This window comes from Capsicum annuum, chromosome 11 (genome assembly GCF_002878395.1).
Source record: "Capsicum annuum cultivar UCD-10X-F1 chromosome 11, UCD10Xv1.1, whole genome shotgun sequence".
Lineage (NCBI taxonomy): Eukaryota > Viridiplantae > Streptophyta > Magnoliopsida > Solanales > Solanaceae > Capsicum > Capsicum annuum.
This window is the reverse complement of record NC_061121.1, coordinates 11,042,036-11,058,400: the sequence shown is the minus strand read 5'-3', so window position 1 is coordinate 11,058,400 and position 16,365 is coordinate 11,042,036. Positions and strand designations below refer to the sequence as shown.

Here is a 16,365-nt window from a genome sequence, read left to right as displayed (position 1 = left end):
GCACCCCCCACCCCACCCACCCACAATTTGGTATCAAAGCTTATGCTGTTTAAAGTTACGGAAGTAGTATATATTTGGATTTATTTGATTAATTTATTAATTATGACTGACTTATTTGATAAAACTAAATTTTGATATATATTATTTAGATGAATAAAATACAAAAATTACCAAAATATAAAGAATTAAAGCAAATAATATCTAAAAAACGTAAAGAATTAAAAATAAGGATAGAAAGACTGCAATATAACATAATTGCCGGAGTTAGTAAAAACTCAATAAATGCACAAAAAGAAGAAATATCAAATTTAGAATCGACAATAGATAGTCTAGAATATACATACCAACATGATCTATTAACAATTAAATAAAAAATGAACAAAGAAGAATTTATAATAGATGAAAAAATATATGAAAACCATGAAGGATTAAAAATAAAAATAGTATTTTCTAATCTAGAAAGAAGGTATAAGAAAATAGGTGAACATTTATATTTAATGTTAGAAAAATAAGAATTAAAATTAGAAGATAAATTGACAGTTATGGTAAGAATAGAAAAAGAAAATGAAGAAATATATAGAAAAAAATAGAAAAAATAAAACAACAAACTACAAAAGAAATACGAAAAATAGAAGAAACTAAAAATAGTAGGATTGCTGAATTAGAAAAAGAACTACAAATGCTAAAAGATTTGTATGGAAAAAGACAGAAAGAAAAAGAAGAAAAAGATAAAGGACAAAAATTATTAAATGAGATAAATCAATTTAAAGAAAAATTAGAAATACGCAATAAAGAAATAAAAACCAGAGAATTAGAAATAAATACTATAGATGTTGAAGAAACAGATAATTATGATTCGGAAGATAGTGAAACATATACAAAAATCTTAACAAATACAAAAAATTTAGAAATCAATGAAAAACAAGAAGTAATTAATGAAGAAAACTTTGAAAATAGAAACACAGAAATAAATGCTCTTGATAAAAAAGAAGATGAAAATATAATACCTAGAACATCAGAAATAAGAAAACCTACATATTATAAGAATAAATTTAAAAGATATAATCTAAAAGATGAATATGACAAATGGACACCAAAACAAATAGTTAATAAAAATTATAACTTTTTAGATCTAGATTGTGTAATAGATACAGAAAAAAACAATACAATTATGGATAGGATATATGACAAAATAATTATTAGATAATAATATAAACGTAACAGATGCACCAGAATATATAGAAAGAACACTAATAGGAACAGTGAAATTATGATTTTCAAATCTAACTGAAAATAGTAAAAGGGTATTAAGAACTGACAAACTTACAGAAGAAACATCATCAACAACTAAAACTAATTAACACCTATAGAATTATTAAAAAAATATGAAATAGCTATAAAAGACGAATTTAGCAGCATGACAACAACAGAAGAAGAGCAAAATGAAGAGAAAAATACAAATAGGAATTTAATGCTAAAATTAGCAATATGTAACATGTGTTATATAGATGAGTATACTTGCGCATTTAAAGAATATTATTATAAAGGACATATAATACAGAAGAAAGTAAAGAAATAAGAAAATTATATTTTAATAAATTACCTGAACCATTTAGTTCAAAAATAATAAAAAGTTGGGATGAAGCAAAAATAGTAGATACTTTAGGAGCAAGAATAAAATTTTTACAACAATGGTATAGAAACCTATGTGAAAAATATAGAGAAGAAATAAAAATGGAAAAAACATTAATAAGAAATTTAGCATGTTGCAAAGATAAAATAGCACCTCAATTTGGATGCGAAGAAAGATATTATAAGAAAAGAAAAAGACATAAGAAATATAAGAAATACAAAAAATCAAAATATAAATATAAGAAACCAAGAAAAAGATATTATGTAAAAAATTATAAGCATAAAAGACCATATAGGAAAAAGAAATCTATAAAAGAATTTACTTGTGATAATTGCAAAAAAATAGGATAGTTAGCTAGAGATTGTAAATTACCTAAAAACTCAAAAAATAAACAAATATCAAAAATAAAAATAGAAAATACAGAATATATGCAGATAGATTATATAGATTACGAATTAGAAAGTGAAGATAGTATACAAGAAATTTCAGAGAATGAAACAGATAATGAAATAGATAGTGAATTAGATGAATTAAATGACTGAAGAAGATATAAAAATAATAACAAAAGAAGAATATTTAAGTGAAGAAGCAACAGATCAAATAATAATATTTGACAGTTACATATTTGACGAAATAAAAGGAAAAGAATTAGATTTAAATGTAGAAAAAATATTTAAAATACCAACAATAAAAAACATATTTAGTAAAAGAAAAAAGAAGAATACTACGTAGTAAGCCAAAAAGAACATGTAATAGACTGTAGATATGCAAAAGGTAAAACTAGTATACCACTAGTAACAAAAAGAATAATTAATAAAGAAATAAACGATATAAAAATTAGAGACCCAATAAAATACGTATACCTAGGAGGTACAGAGATATTAATAAAAGCATGTTTCAGAAAAGAAATAGATACACTAATAAAATTATAAAACCTATAGAAAAAAGTATAATAATTGCCATAAAAGGAAATTTAATATACCAAAAATTTAAATTTATAGTAAGTGTGAATTATTCAGTAGCAATAACAGATAAAAATATAGATAAATTATTAGTAATATATTGGAAAATATCAGGAATAAAACTAACCCCAGGAAGTAAAATATTTACAGCAAGATGTAAAAATCTATATGTATTAACAACAAAACATAAAATAAAGGGAAAAAATAAAATTAACAAAATACAAATAGAAAGTCCTTTCGAACAATTTGTAAAAACAATTGATAATAATGATTATAGTTATAGAGACATAGATATAGAAGAAAATTTAGAAATAATAAATGATAGAATAAGCACAACAAAAAGAATAGCTTATGAAAAACCAGAATCATCAAGTTCATAAAAAAGAACAAGCTATGAAACAAGTTCAACAACTAATTTAAATCAATATTACATAATAGGAGCAATAAATGAAAAAAAATATTTAATATTCTTAAATACGGGACAAGAAGAAAATTATATAGCAAGATATCTAAGAAAAAATGAGAAAATAAAATCTGACAATAATATATGCCCAGATCTACCAAGAAGCTTAATAAACACAAAAAAAAAAATAGCAGAAAAAGAAATAACAATAGGAGTTAGAAAAATAAAAATAGAATTTGAAATAAAGGAAGAAATGCAAAAAGCAAACATAATATTAGGAATAAAATAGCTAGAACAAGTAAAACCATATAATATAGAGCATACACAATTATCTATAACATATAACAGAGAGAAATTATTCTTAAGAAGAGCTTTAACATGATATGAAGATATATGCATTAATGAAGATAGTAGTAGAAGGGTATTACAGTAGATATTATACGCCTATGATAGATACAAGAGAAGAAGCTAAGTTATGTAGATATAGTTGTTTACCAAAAAGTAAATGGGATAAATTAAAGACACCAATAATAGTTAAAGGATTTAATAACGAAGGAAGCTTAATTACTTATAAAGCTAAGAATGTAAAAACACAAGTATGAGATAAAATATTAACAATAGAAGAAATCTATAATTATGAGCTAACATCAAAAGATATGCTTTTAGAAATATCGTTTTTAGATAAATTATACCCACATATAATAACTAGAACGGATTGGTGGTTTACAACACCATGTAACCAGAAAGTAAGAGCAAAAAGAGTTACTAATAAAATAAGAAATAAAACTGATTGGATAGAAGGAAGTGAAAAATTACACAAAAATTAGAAACTATAAAAAAATACTGAAGATACAATAGAACTGGTCGTATTTTCAATAAATAAAAAGGAAATAACTATATTTTCAATAAGTAAGATAGAAATAATTAATAAAAAATTAGAATAGTTATATAATGAAGATCCATTAAAAGGATGGGAAAAACATAAAACCACTATAAAAATTAAATTAATAGATAAAAATAGCATAATAAGTCAAAAACCATTAACATATAATTTTGACAATTTAAAAGAATTTAAAATGCACATAGAATAATTGTTAGAAAAATAATATATACAAAAAAGTAATAGTAAACATAATAGCCCAGCATTTATAGTAAATAAGCAACGTGAACAAAAAAGAGGAAAATTAGAATGGTTATTGATTATAGAAATTTAAATGCAAAAACTATGACATATAATTACCCAATATCAAATAAGACATTAAAAATAAGACAAATACAAGGATATAATTACTTAGTAAATTTGATTGTAAATCAGGATTTTACCATTTAAAGTTAGAAGAAGAATCTAATGAATTAACCGCATTTACGGTACCACAAGGATTTTATGAATGGAATGTACTATCATTTGGATATAAAAATGCACCAGGTAGATATCAACATTTTATGGATAGTTATTTTAAAAAATTACCTAATTGTATAGTATACATAGATGATATACTATTATATACAAAAACAAAAGAAGAACATTTAAAGTTATTAGAACAATTTACAGATATAATAGAAAATTCGGGAATAAGTTTACGTGAGAAGAAAGCTAAAAATATAAAAAATCAAATAGAATTTTTAGGAATACAAATAGATAAAAGTGGAGTAAAAATGCAATAACATATAGTACAAAAAATAACAAATTTAAAAGAAGAATTAGATACAAAAAAAGAAATTACAATCATTTTTAGGATTAGTAAACCAAGTAAGAGAATATATACCAAAATTAGCAAAAAACCTAAAGCCTTTACAAAAAAAATTAAAAAGGGATTTAGAATATAATTACAATGAAGAATATAAAAAACAAGTTCAAAAAATAAAAATACTTTGTAAAGAATTACCAAAATTACAATTTCAGACGAAAATAGAAAATTTATATATATAGTTGAAGCAAATGCTAGTGAATGTAGTTATGGAGGAGTACTTAAATATAGATATAAAGAAGAAAAATTAGAACACCATTGTAGATATTACTCAGGTACGTTTAATGAAACAGAAATAAAATGGAAAATAAATAGAAAAGAATTATGTTCATTATATAAATGTTTATTAGCATTTGAGCCATATATTGTATATAACAAGTTTATTGTACAAATAGATAATACACAGTTACGTTGGTGGCTAACAAAGAAAATACAAAATTCAGTTACAACAAAAGAGATTCGGAGACTAGTCTTGAATATATTAAATTTCACATTTATAATTGAAGTAATTAGTACTAACAAAACTATTATTGCAGATTACATATCAAGACAAAGCTACACAGACTGATATAATAGAAGAGGATACTCTAGAAAAGATATTCAACACCCTAACTACGCTTTCAATGAAAGTGGACAGTATGGGTAATGAAATAGAAAAGCTAAAGACTAATGAAGTAAAACTGAAGTCTGAAGCTACAAATCAGCTAACTCAGCGGTGTGCAGAGCTATGTCGATCGGAAGACATTAAAATTCCAGAGCTAGAAGAAGACGTTGGGATACTCCATAAAACCCATAACGTTTATCAATCTAGTTCTGCAGTTACAAGAAAAGGAGTTACAAAAAATACAAATATGAACCTAAATAGGCTATTTGATAAACCATTTATTCCAAATACACCAAAAGATCCTATATTCATACCCCTATAAATTACCACATACCGAGATAGTTTAAACCAAGACAAAAAGACCTACAACTCTACAGCCCGAACATACATAGAAAATATTTACAAAATAAAAACCTTCTTAAATTCTAACCCCAGAGCTATAAACATCCAAGAACCACATACAAATTACATAACCCAGAAGCTAACCGGATACAATAAGCTAATTGCTTTACCCAAAACCAAACCAAGTCTAGTTAAAACTTGTTACGAATATGGACTACTTAGTACCATATATACCCAAGACGAAAATGAAATATCCGCTATACCAGAAATATATGAGTCATTTAATATTTTTAAAAGGATAATCAAAGGTAACCTATTTTTTATAAAATTTTACACAGCACCAGCAGAGATATTGTATGATGAAGTTAAATCACCTATACAAGTTGTAAAAATAGGAATGACCCGAGATATGATTATACCAGAAGATATTACTCAACAACCAGAAATACCTAGAATTGAGATACCAAATTTTTATGCAAATAAGAGAATTATTGGACTATCCACGATTCTTCAAGAGTTAGGAAACACTTATCGCAACAGAAATCCTATATGGAGTTATTATTCAAGAGGTAATGTAATAGTATACTCAAATTCAAAGGAACTACGAGAAGCGGATATGGAAGACGTTAGGCAATAGATCTTGACATTACTCAACCCAGAGAAAAAACCTATCGCCAGAGCCATTAGAGAAAAATTTATTTCGGAAGAATTATTAACCAGATATTGGACATAAATATCCAGACCATCAATGTTTAAAATGTAATGGAGAAGATAATATTGTCCCAAAAGTTCAACTGGAATAGAAGAAGATAAAAGCAATAGCTGGAAGATGCAAGATATGAAGCAATATTGGAAATACTGAGCAATAAAAAGAAGATAGATACAACAACAAAGGAAAATCAATCACGGATAAAGAAAAGAAGACAAAGTTATCAAAAAGTCATTAAAGATATGAAAAGGACATAGGACTTATAGTTTTCAACTTGTGAATTATTATAGCTTTTGATTTCTTTTACGTAAAAGACATTGTATAGTTAGTCTTTACTAGGTTAGGTACCATTATTAGACTACTATAGGGTTTTTAACCTTTTTAAGTTTTTAAGACTTTATCTAAAAGATTAGGAATAGTATGTAGATACGTGTAAAGTTAGAACAGTGTAAAATATTCAATTTCAGTATTGTAAATGGAAGAGCATTCGCTCAGATGAAGGCAGGCCTTCATACGATTGAAGCAAAAAATTCTCTCATGTCTACAACAAATAATTTGATTATTTAAAAAATAGGTATATTTCAATGGAAAAATCTATGGAGGAACAAATCTTAGAATTATCAAAACTAGCAGAACATGTATATTCATTTACTATTATGAATAGCTAAATTCATAAATTCCTAACAATCATGATATGATAAAATAAGTTCATGTTAGTTGCTTTATAGTAGAATTATTCGAAAAATAGCATGCTAAGAAGTTTATTAGAAAAGTGTGAAATGAGAAAAATCCCTAAGAACTATGCCATCCTAAAGGTGAAACAGGTAAGGCAAGAAAGCCGTGATAGGGGAGTAACCAGAGTAGAGGCACTGTTTAAGGGAAAAGTATCCAGATTACCATGCTAATAATGACTGAAGAATATGTTATTTAAGAATAATCTAGTATATAGCAACCTAAAGTGATCATATTTTGTTATGTGCATGATTGAAGGGAATATTTTGAAAATAGCAATTTTATGAAAAATGAATAATTATTTATCTGACGAAATGATAGATAAATTTAAAATACTCATTTTATATAGACTTAAGGATATAGAAATAGCAGATATAAGAAAAATCATATTGGAAAAAATATTTGATAGATATTTTATGACTAGAATTAATTATATACCACACCTACCGAACTACTCTTATAAATACTTACATACCAAACCCACACACTGACTATGATAAATTATGTATATTTAGAATTTTGGAAAATAGATATAAAATATATACAATTTCTTAGTAAAAATATAGAAGAGTTAATGAGATTAAAACAAACAACTAAAAAATATTATAATAAAGTATTTAACAAATTTTAAATGATAGATAATCTTAAAATCTTAATCTTATATATACTTAGAGATATAGAAATTATAGATATTAAGAGCATAATATTAGAAAAAGTATTAGACTATGAAATTGAAACTATAAATTGGATAGAACAGTTATACCTGGATAATTACCCAGATGGATATTATTCAGATTAAGAAATGTTAGAATATATTAGAAAAACTAGAGAAAATCAAGATAATTTAAAATGAAGAAATTAATTATAGAAACCGAATTAGAAAAATAATGGAGAATCTAAAAGAAAAATTAATATGGATAGAAGAAACCCTAGAAAATTTAGAAAAAAGTATATGTTATAGTTTATATAATTTAAAAAAACTCACTACGAGAAGAACAACACAATATAATAAATAGCGTTAAAATCTAGAATTAGATATACATTACAGTACAATTAGGATAAATTATTATACAGAAATTTGTAACTCTGCAATTACTACAGGATAAAATGATAGACTTTAAATATTTAAAATATTGGAGACAATATATGGAAGAAATAATATTATTAGAATAACTTATGAAAGATAATCTAATTGGATATTTTGAAACAAAAGATATAGAATATTTTGAATACCTTCAAAATAATATAGAAGAATTACAAAAACTAAGGGAAAAAAATAAAGAATACTATAGTAAGACATTTAACCAATTACCATATAATCACCCCCCAAGATATGAATATCGATAAAACTAACATAAATAAACTCAAAATAAAAATATTTAGAGAAGTTAAGAAATATCCACGCACAAATAAAAATAGATCCATTCTACTTATAATAGATCTATTTTACTACACAAGTTATCCACATATCCGCACCCCATAATAAATCTATTTTACCACACAAGTTATCCGCATATCCGCACCCCCCTACGGGTCATTTAGTGAGCATCATTTTGTTATGAAAATTTAAAGTCAGAAGTAAGGGTGGGCATTCGATCTGTTCGATTTGGTTTATTAATATTGGTTTAATTTTTTGATTTTCGGATTGACAAAAATGACAACTGTAACCAAATCAAAATAAATTTGGCTTAGTTCGATTTCTACAAATTCGATTCGGTTATTTCGAATTTTTATTTCAGTTTTGAAATGTTGTACATCTATGTCAATTTCTTATGAAATACTAAGCAAACATGTTGATGATGCATGCATGTTGATGATACCGACACCTCAAGCAGCACAGGTGCTGCTTATTATATAAGACATTAGAGAATATGGAAAGAAGCAATACCACAAGAACATGGAAAACTGCTTGATGCTCCCAATGGTATCCATCAAATCATAGTACTACGAGTCTACAACTACAAATTCTAATAATTGCCACAACAATATCACAAGACATGAATTTAGCGACGTAAATCATAAGATTAGGGTTACTAGTATATATATATGTATATATATATATATATATATATATATATATATATATACATATACATATACATACATACTCCCTCCGTTTAAAAAAGAATGACCTACTTTGACTTGACACAAAGTTTAAGAAAATAAAGAAAATTTTTGAATCTTGTGGCCCTAAATTAAAGTTGTGGAAAATGTACCAAAGTGTCCTTTAATCTTGTGGTCTTAATCATGTCATGTGGAAAGTTGAAATTAAAGTATTGTAAAAAAAGAAAAGGGATCATTCTTTTTTAAACGAACTAAAAAAAAGGTAGGTTATTCTTTTTGAAACGGAGGGAGTATTATTTATATAATTTTGATTTTTCGGTATAACCAAATTTTTTTGTATAAAACTGAAAACCCAACTGTTTAACTGAATTTCTGAAATTTGAAATCGAAACCAATCCAATAAATCAAAAAATTGAAATCAAAATTAAATTTCAATCGGTTTGATTTTTTATTTTTTTTCAATTTTAATCAAAATATATCCGGCCCTAATCAGAAGTGGATAATTTTTTTTTTCTTGTAACTCTACTTTCATTGAGAAGGAAGGCCAGAGGTGAGGAGAAGGATAATTTAGTGAGCATCATTTAGTCATGAAAATCTAACATTGAAAGTGAAGTTAAAATTGTGTTTGACTATATTTTTTTACTACATAAGTTTATATATTCGTATTGTAATATCTCACAAGCTGTGTTGCATGCCTGGGAGGACATATCCCTCTAAGTTATGCAGTAAAAGTCTATAAAAGACCTTAATTATTATGTCATATGCCAGGAGGCCACAATGTATTTTCGGGGAAAAAATAAAAAAGCACAAAGCACCAAGCCATACGCCGCATAACTTAATTACTAGAAAACTAAACTTAATTATGCCAACCGAAGTAAATATTCGCTAAACTTATACCGAAAAAATTATGGTTTAAATAGGCAAAAATATATTATTTTGTTCATAAATTTTCATTAAATAAGCAGTAAAATAAAAAATAAAAGTACTCAAAATAGGTGCAATCCATGCAAAAGCTTCATAATTCCAGAAGTTGATAAGGATTATGGGCATCAACATCTCTTTTTCTTCATTTATTTTTACTTTGTCTTTGTTTTTAGTTTTCTTTTGGATCTAATGAGTTGTATGCCCAATAGGGTATTGCACTAATCATATAATACATGTCTATGACACATTTCTCTTGAAAACATGCCCAATAAAAAATGATTGCACCAACTTGCATGAATGATTCTAACTTATCTAAGTGGTGACTTATCTCTTTTATTATATAAAGATTGAGTGGCATTAGTTTCAAGTACCATTACATTCAAGATAGACATGGTAAATTACATAAATTTTTAGACACCCTTATTATATCTATTTTTTTTATTACTATAAATTTATTATATAATATTTCATAATAATCCGGCCAGATATGCAAATACATTTTTTAATTCATAGATACATGCATGATGTAACTCCTCAGATACATGCGGATACATGCCACTGAATCCGAATACATATGAATAACATGTGATGTATCTGAAATTACACCACGTATCCAGAAATCTTAATCATGTATATTTGCATGTATCTGGAGGATTACAATTGCTACAATATTTCCGTAACTAACTATGTATCATGACTACATAATGTATCCGTGTCATATTTTAATGAAACATTATTTAATAATGAAAACTTATGGAAAACGGAGTAATAATTAGCTCCAATAGTAATGAGATTTATATTGGTTAACCATACATAAGCATAATTAATTAGGAAAGCTATGTACTTATCTGAAATCAAAGAATGAAATTGGTCCCAAATGAATTTATTTTAAGATTATGACAACTATTCCAGACAGGCTATAACAACCATGCAACCAACTAAATCATCATCTACCTATCACAAGGTTGGTGATTTAGCTCAATATGTATATGTATATATAGCTAGATAGATCGATCAATCTTTCCTCCTACAAACTAAAACAAACACTCCATTTATATATATGTCCACTTTAAAACAATGTCAACATCTCAAACTTCTACACAAATTCCCCCCAAGTATTTAAGAGAGGATGAACTTAGTGATGAATGTAAGAAATTGCTCTTAACTCTACCAAAAGAAAGAGGGTGGCTTATATCAGATACCTACAATTACCAAGGTTTTTGGTTATCACCAAGACTACTACAAGGTGTGATTGCATGCCAACAACAATTTCAAGCTCATGATAGTGATATCATCCTTGCTACAACTCCAAAATCAGGAACAACTTGGCTAAAAGCACTTTTATTTGTCCTTGTAAACCGAGTGAAACATCCTGTTTTTGAACAAAATCACCCTTTACTTGTCAAGAACCCTCATGATCTTGTTCCATACTTAGAGCTGACACTTTATGTTGATGGACAAGTCCCTAACTTTTCATCCTTCACCACACCTAGACTCTTGTCAACTCATTTGCCCTTTGCTTCATTGCCAAAATCTGTCCAAGATTCAAGAACCAAACTTGTTTACTTATGTAGGAATCCTAAGGACATTTTTATTTCTATGTGGCATTTTGCAAATGATTTAAGACTTGATCACACCGATACCAGATCCATTGAAGAAATGTTTGAGCTTTTTTGCAAGGGTGTGAGTGTTTTTGGTCCGTTTTGGAATCACGTGTTGGATTATTGGAAAAAAAGCATAGAAAAGCCAAACCAAGTGTTTTTCGTGATGTATGAAGAAATTAAAAAACAACCCGAAATTCAACTTAAACGCTTGGCTGAATTCTTGGATTGTCCATTTTCCGTAGAGGAAGAAAACAGTAGAGTGGCGGAGGAAATATTAAGAATGTGTAGTTTTGAGAATTTGAGCAATTTGGAGGTGAATATAAATGGAAAATTTTCAACTGGAGAGGCAAATAAATCGTTCTTTCGTAAAGGAGAAGTTGGAGATTGGAAAAATTACTTCACTATAGAGATGAGTGAGAAACTCAATGATGTGATCGAACAAAAGTTTCAAGGTTCTGGTTTAAGGTTTTAGTAATTAGTATATTTGATTGAGCATTCTGTTTTGCCAACTATTACATGCAGTAACTAATAGTTGTCATTCTACATTTAAAATTGAGTGTTTTTTTGTCACATTATTATTGTAAAATCGTGATAGCCTTGTTCTCTGAGAAAATAAAAAAAAATGCATAAAGTTATTTTGGTGTTTATGGGCATCATGGCTCAACAAGATCACTGTTGGTGGTGGTGTAGTGGTTATCACTTCTGTTGGTTATTGTTTTTCTCTTTCAGTCGATGTTAGTATTTCAGTTGATCGAGTCTTTAGCAAGCTAGTAGCTCGTTCAATAAAAATAGCTGAATCTTTTGAGTCTAGTTGAGTAATAGTAGGATTTAGTGGATTGCTATCTTAATTTTACGTTAGTAAAACTCTATTTAAAGAAGAGAAAATACCCAATTACCCCTCTGTACTATACCCAAAAGGGCTATGCCACACCTCAACTTAAGGGGTCCTATTACCCCTGAACTAATTAAAAGTGAAATTTTCATCCCCTTAGTGCCTATGTGGAACACATGACACTTCAGTGTGTTTTACCACGTATATGCCACATAGGCACTAAGGGGGTGAAAATTTAACTTTTAATTAGTTTAGGGAGTAATAGGACCCCCTTTAAGTTGAGGTGTGACATAGCCCTTTTGGGTATAGTTTAGGGGACTAATTAGGTATTATCTCTTTAAAGAAAGAGAAAATACCCAATTACACCCTGAACTATATCCAAAAAGGCTACGACACACCTCAACTTAAAAGGGATCCTATTACCCCTGAACTAATTAAAAGTGTAATTTTGACACCCTTAGTGCCTACGTGGCACAACACACTGAAGTGTCCACGTAGGCACACGTGTGTGCCACGTAGGCACTAAGGGTGTCAAAATTACACTTTTAATTAGTTCAGGGGGTAATAGGACCCCTTTAAGTTGAGATGTGTCATAACCTTTTTGGGTATAGTCCAGGGGGGTAATTGGGATTATCTCTTAAAGAAATCAATTGATGTACTTCAGATGTATGAAAATCTTAGCCAATTGAGTAGAGTCCTAATTTTTTCTCTCTCCTAAAATTTAGTCTTTTTCATCAGTGGTATTAGATCCAGTTTTGTAAGAGAAACGCATAAAAAAGTACAGCAGCAACGTGAACCAATGGCTTCAGAAAACTTGTGCAGGCATCTATTCTTCGCTTTGATGGTCACTATGACCATTGGAGCATGTTGATGGAGAATTTTCTATGATCAAAGGAGTATTGGCAAGTGGTTATGGATGACATACCAGAATCAACAGAAGGCATAGCAATGTTGGATGCACAAAGAGCATAAGCACAACAGCAAAGTTGAAGGACCTCAAGATGAAGAATTACCTATTCCAAACAATTGATCGGTCAGTCTTGGAAACTATTCTTTCTAAAGACACCTTTAAGCAGATTTGAGACTCCATGAAGAAGAAATATCGAGGATCAACAAGGGTAAAGAGGCAGCAACTTCAAGCACTTTGTTCGGAGTTCGAAACTCTTCGAATGAAATCTAGAGATTCAGTTATTAACTATTTTTCACAGGTGATGACAGTCGTCAACAAGATGTGGATCCACAGTGATAAATCAAATGAAGTTATAATTGTTGAAAATATTCTTCGAACAATGATACCAAAATTAACTTTGTCATTTATTCAATTGAAGAATCTCATGATATTGATAAACTTTTTGTTGGTAAATTACAAAGCTCTTTGTTGATCCATGAGCAAAAAATACTCAATAAGAAAAGGAGGAGGTGGCATTGAATGCCTCAATAGAATAATGCTCCAAAGGAAAAGGGTACAACAAAGGTAATGGTAGAGGCAGAAGCAGAGACAGAGGCAGAGGTAGAGGCCAGAGAAATAATGTAAATCATCAGCAACGTCACTATTATGGTAATAAAGGCAGAGTAAAGGGACAAGGTGGATACAACTCAAAGTCATCAAACACGTCTAAAATCGGATGTTACAGATGTCACAAGTTTGGTTATTATAAATTAGAATGCAGAATAGATTTGTGTGAGGTGCGTAGAGAGGAATCTAATTCTACAGAACAAGAGAAAGAAGAGATATCTTTGCTGATTGTTTGCTACATGAAGGAGAAAACAAATAACAATTTATGGTACCTCGACTCTGGATGCAACAATCATATGAGCGGAGATAAGTCATTTTTCTCTGCCTTGGATGAATATTCTTGAGATAGAATGAAGTCTGAGAAAAACTCTAAAGTTGCAGCCACGGGAAAAGATTGGGTTCTAATTCAGATCAATAGAGATTTCAACCAGACAATTGTTGATGTTTTTTTGTTCCAGATTTTAAGACCAATCTTCTGAGCATTGGCCGGTTGCAAGATAAAGGGTATGAAATATCTATAAAATATGGAGTTTGTAGAATTCTAGATGCCAAACTTGGATTAATAACTCAAGTTAAAATAACTAGAAACAACATGTTCCCTCTCTATCTCCACAATGTTTTTCTGCCAAATTAAAGGATGAGGCATCGTTATGGCATTTTCATTATGGGCACCTTCATTTTAACGAATTAAGAATGTTAAATCAAAAGAACATGGTGAATGGTCTTCCTCAAATTGTTTCCCCTTCAGGAAATTATGAAAGTTTTGTTGTTAGCAAATAACCTCACAGTTTATTTTCACAAGGTAAATCTTAAAGAGCCAAGGCGTTGTTGGAATTGGTGCACTCGAATCTCTGTGGACCAATAAATCCAAATTCCAATACATAGGTGTATTTTTTACAAGAAAATTCTAAAGCATTTGACGTTTTTGAATGTTTTAAAGTACTTGTTGAGAAAGAAGCTAGTAGTCAATTGAAAGTTTTTTGTAGTGATCATAAAGGAGAGTTATTCTCAAGAATTTACAAAATTTTATGAGGTAAATAGAATAAAGTGGAGACTTATTGCAACTTACACACATCAGTAAAATGGTGTTTGTGAGTAGAAGAATCATACGATCCTCAATATGGTGTGCAATATTTTAACAAGGAGCTGTGTCTCAAAATAATTTTTGCCGGAAGCTGTTGGCTGGAGTATTCTTATTTTAAACAGAAGTCCAACTTTCTCTGTTCAAAGTATGACTCAAGGGAGGCATGGAGTCGAAAAAAATCAAGTGCTGGCCATTTCTGAATCTTCGCGGATGTGTGGCTTATGCTCATGTTCCAGATCATAAAGGATCAAGCTAGATGATAAAGAAGAAAAATACATTTTTCTTTGTGTTAGAAATCAATCTAAGGCTTATAAGTTATATAATTATAACACTAAGAAAATTGTCATTAGCCATGATGTAATTTTTGTTGAAGATGCTACCTGGTCATGGAAGGATAAATGAGTTCAGTTGCTTGTTCCAGTAGCTTTTGAAGAGAAAATACTACAATTAGGGAAGACAGAATAGTCGGCAAACTCAAATTCAATTCAATCACCAAGTTTCAGCTCCTACACAAAAAGAGGAGTGACCTTAACAACAAAAAAAAAAGATTCGCATGGAAGACAGGTTTTGAGGTAACTGGAAGTAATCATCCGCATGGAAGACAGATTTTGAGGTAACTGGAAGTAATTAATCAGAAGATCCGCTCATTCATTTTGCCCTATTTTTATATTATGATCCAATCAGTTTTGAAGAAGCTGTTAAAGATGCAAAATAGGGAAAAGGCAATGGATGAAGAAATTGTAGCAATTGCTATAAATGACCCTTGGGAGTTGGCTGAGCTTTCAAAAGGGCATAAGTCAATCGCTGTCAAGTGGATATACAAGAAAAAGATGAACAATAAATCTAAAGTTGAGCGACACAAAGCACGCTTAGTAGCTAAAGGCTCTAAGTAAGAGTTCGGTGTGGACTACAGAGAAGTTTTTTCTCCGGTGGTATGACTTGACAATATCAGATTAGTGATAGCTTTAGTTGTTCAACACTCATGGCCTATTTTTCAAATGGACATTAAATCAGCCTTCTTACATGGAGACTTGGATGAATAGGTATTTATTGATCAACCTATTGGTTATGTCAAGGTTGGAGAAAAACATAAGGCATGTAAATTAAAGAAGGCATTGTATGGACTAAAACAAGCTCTACGAGCTTGGTATAGTCATATAAATGCTATTTTTCTAAGGAGGGATTTAAGAAATATTCATATGATTACA

The 16,365-nt window shown here is 28.9% G+C and overlaps 1 protein-coding gene across 1 annotated transcript; it reads left to right on the top strand.

The window, feature by feature from the left end:
* Positions 1 to 11,174: 11,174 nt before the first annotated feature.
* LOC107847142 (cytosolic sulfotransferase 12-like) lies at positions 11,175 to 12,310 on the top strand. Its single transcript, XM_016691377.2, has one exon. It carries the CDS (start codon positions 11,199 to 11,201, stop codon positions 12,195 to 12,197), a length of 999 nt encoding a protein of 332 aa, XP_016546863.1. The 5' UTR covers positions 11,175 to 11,198; the 3' UTR covers positions 12,198 to 12,310.
* Positions 12,311 to 16,365: the final 4,055 nt, after the last annotated feature.